The 3,154-nt window shown below is 49.0% G+C and overlaps 1 protein-coding gene across 1 annotated transcript in view; it reads left to right on the plus strand.

Annotated features, from left to right (window-relative positions):
• The first annotated feature begins 828 nt into the window (after nucleotides 1-828).
• Nucleotides 829-3,154, plus strand: part of LOC107295029 (heat shock protein beta-7-like) — a 6,729-nt gene continuing 4,403 nt past the window's right edge. The window contains exon 1 of the mRNA XM_015824316.2: nucleotides 829-973. Coding sequence (XP_015679802.2) covers nucleotides 829-973 — 145 coding nt within the window. The remainder of the gene's footprint in view (nucleotides 974-3,154) is intronic.

The raw sequence follows: 3,154 nt of genomic DNA on the forward strand, positions 1-3,154 counted from the left end.
GCAGCTGCCAAAAAGGCCAACACAGTGCTAGGCTGCATTAACAGAGGGATAGAATCAAGATCACGTGAAGTGTTAATACCACTTTACAATGCCTTGGTAAGGCCACACTTGGAATACTGCATCCAGTTTTGGTCACCATGATGTAAAAAAGATGCTGAGACTCTAGAAGGGTCGCGGCATGAGGAAGGTTGAGAACCATTGATATAGAATCTCCTGCTTGAGCAGGGGGCTGGATTAGAAGACCTCCAAGGTCCCTTCCAGCTCCATTCTGATTCTGATTCTGAACATTATCCCGGGACATGTATATTCACCTTCATTCATTAAAAAAGTGGTATCCAGAGCAAGGCACAGTTCTCAAGGTGGCACTGGACTAAACCAGAACAAGGGGGTGCTCATGGTTGCCTATGATTTGAAAAGTGCAGGCAGTCCTTGTTTAACAACCACAATTGAGACCAACAACTTAGTCATTCAATGAAGCAGTCGCCGATTGAAACCACAACTGGATGAGAAGCGAAACGTCTTCAAAGAAAAACAAGAACATCCAGTTGCCTTGTGGGAAAAAAAAAACAACCTTTGGGTCAAGTTTCTCCTTCATTCCAGTTGCTCCTCTCCTTGATTAGGACGAGTGTCGCTCTGCTCTGCTTCTCCCTGTGGTTGAAATGGCAGCTCCTTATCTCGCATTCCAGCATGTGGGATGCAAAAGGACATTGCAGAAAGCCAATTATGGGCATCTTGGCTTGGCCTGCCCAAGGACGTGCCCTCTCCTCCTTGCCTCTCCACGCAGAGAGACTTGCGCACATCCAGCAGTCACGGTGGACCCCCAAGGCCATGTCTTCACGGAGCTCTTCGTCCACTTTCCGCTCCGAGCACATCAGCACCTACACGCCGAGCAAGCATCGCTTCGAGCCTCTGCTGGATCCTCCACATGGGATCTTTGGAGCAGGGAGAACACAGGAGCCCTATGGGTATTCAGGTGAGTGAGCACCTTTTGGGGGTGGGGGAGCTGAGGTGCACGGTATGTTCCACCTTCCCCCTTGGACTTCAGAGGCAAGGTGGGCCTAGACCTCTACCTTAAATGAATGAGCCTTTATTATCAAAGTATAACATGTATACAGTGAGATTGGCTGAGCCTCCTTCCGTGCCCCCCAACCACCACAACTCACAGTGACAACAAACCCCCAACTTATTACACCCGGTGAGCTAATTGCACAGCACGCCGGCCTCGCGGGTCTGTCGTGCATGAAATTATTATTTATGTCCCATTCAAGAGCCTGACAGCTCATGGATAAAAGCTGTTCTTCAGCCTGTTGGTACGGCTGGCTATGTTTCTGTATCTCCTACCCGATGTAGGAGAGTAAAGAGGTACCAAGCAGAGTGTGAGTCATCCCTGAGAATTTTCCTCACTCTGCCAAGGCAACGGGCCCTGGCGATGTCATCCAGTGGTGTCAGGGAACAGCCCACGATGTTTTGTGCCATGCTCACCACCCTCTGTCATACCTTCCTGTCCGTGGCTGTCAAGCCAGCATACCAAACCATGATACAGTATGTGAGAACGCTTTCGATAGTAGACCGGTAGAAGAGGGTCATGAGTCGTCGTTCTACCCTGTTCTTCCACAAGACCCTGAGAAAGTGGAGTCTCCGTTGGGCCCTTCTGGCTACCTGGGCTGTATTCATTTTCCAGGTAAGATCTTCACGGAGGTACACTCCCAGGAATTTAATGGAGGAAACTCTCTCCACACAGTCCCCTCCGATGTAAAGTGGGGGCAGGTTCCTCTCTTTTAAATGATCAAAAAATTGACCAAGAGAATCCTGTTTTCTGATTTCCTGCACGATATGAGCAATATCTAGTTGCTATTTTACTCTGTGTGTCCCCTTCACAGGATCTGCTTTATTTGACTCTTGAATCAGCCTCTTGGGAGGGGATTCTTGTAATACGTACAGATAGTCCTCCATTTACAGCCATTCATTTACTGGCCATTCAAAGTTACAACAGTACTGCTGGAAAAAGTGACTTATGACCGGGATTTTCACCCGTCCAACTGTTGCGGCGTCCTCGTGGTCATGTGATCAAAACTCCGACACTTGGCAGTGGGTGTGAATTTACGACAGTTGCAGCGTCCCGGGTCATGTGATCACAATTTGCAACCCCACACACAAAGCCAATGGGGGAAGCCATGTTTCCTGACCAACTGCAGTGATTTGCTTAACGACTCTCTTGCTTAGCAATGGAAACTTTGGGGGTCAGTTGTGGTCATAAGTCAAGGACTACCTGTGTAAGAACATGTACTATGAATTAATAGACTTCACGCAACACAGATCCAAGAGCAAATCAAATTAAGGCCATTGTGATGGATGAATGCATCTGAGTTAATTAATGGAACTGAGTGAACCGTCACTGAAATGTCTGTCAGTTTATGGACATCAAAACATGCTCAGTTACAACTCTAAAAACACAGGAGGCAATACGGGGTTAGATTTAGGGTTAGGCAAGAAGCTGCTTTCTTGGGGTTCATTTTCCAAAAATAATGGGGCTCCCGGAAAAATATATATTAATTAATCCTATCCCCCTTTTTAAATACAGCAAATGTCAGCAGGTAGCCAATCTTGGCTGATCTTGGGGGGGGGGAATTAAGAAGCATGAAGCTTGGTTAGTAGAGTGCTGGATTGCAAAAACCTACATCACCACTAGAGGGCAGCAGGATGATATCAAAAACTCTTTTTCGCCAGTAGGGGTCACTTGCAATGTTGCAGCCCAGGTAGAATAGCCCCAGAGGCGCGGCTTGGCGTAGTAATGAAGGAATAGTGCTAAAACAGCGGTTCTCAACCTATGGGTCATGACCCCATTTGGGGTCGATCGACCATTTCACGGGGGTCGCCAAGCAAGGCTGTCCGCCATTTTTTTCCCCTTTTCCGGCGGGTGCCTTACCTCCCTTGGGCTGGGCCAGCTGGTGGTCGGCCTGCTCCGTCTCTGCCGCTTGCCAGCTATGCCTCGGCCGGCGCAGGGGGCGGAACCACGCATGCGCGGCGCTCCCGGACAGGGAAAGTCCTCAACTTACGACCGGTTGGGTAGTCCTCGACTTACGACCGGTTTAGTCCCCGACTTACGACTGGTTTAGTCCCCAACTTACGACCGGTTTAGTCCTCGACTTACAAC

The sequence above is a fragment of the Protobothrops mucrosquamatus genome, unplaced genomic scaffold (assembly GCF_001527695.2).
Source record: "Protobothrops mucrosquamatus isolate PMUCROS unplaced genomic scaffold, P.Mucros_1.0 scaffold2199, whole genome shotgun sequence".
Taxonomy (NCBI): domain Eukaryota; kingdom Metazoa; phylum Chordata; class Lepidosauria; order Squamata; family Viperidae; genus Protobothrops; species Protobothrops mucrosquamatus.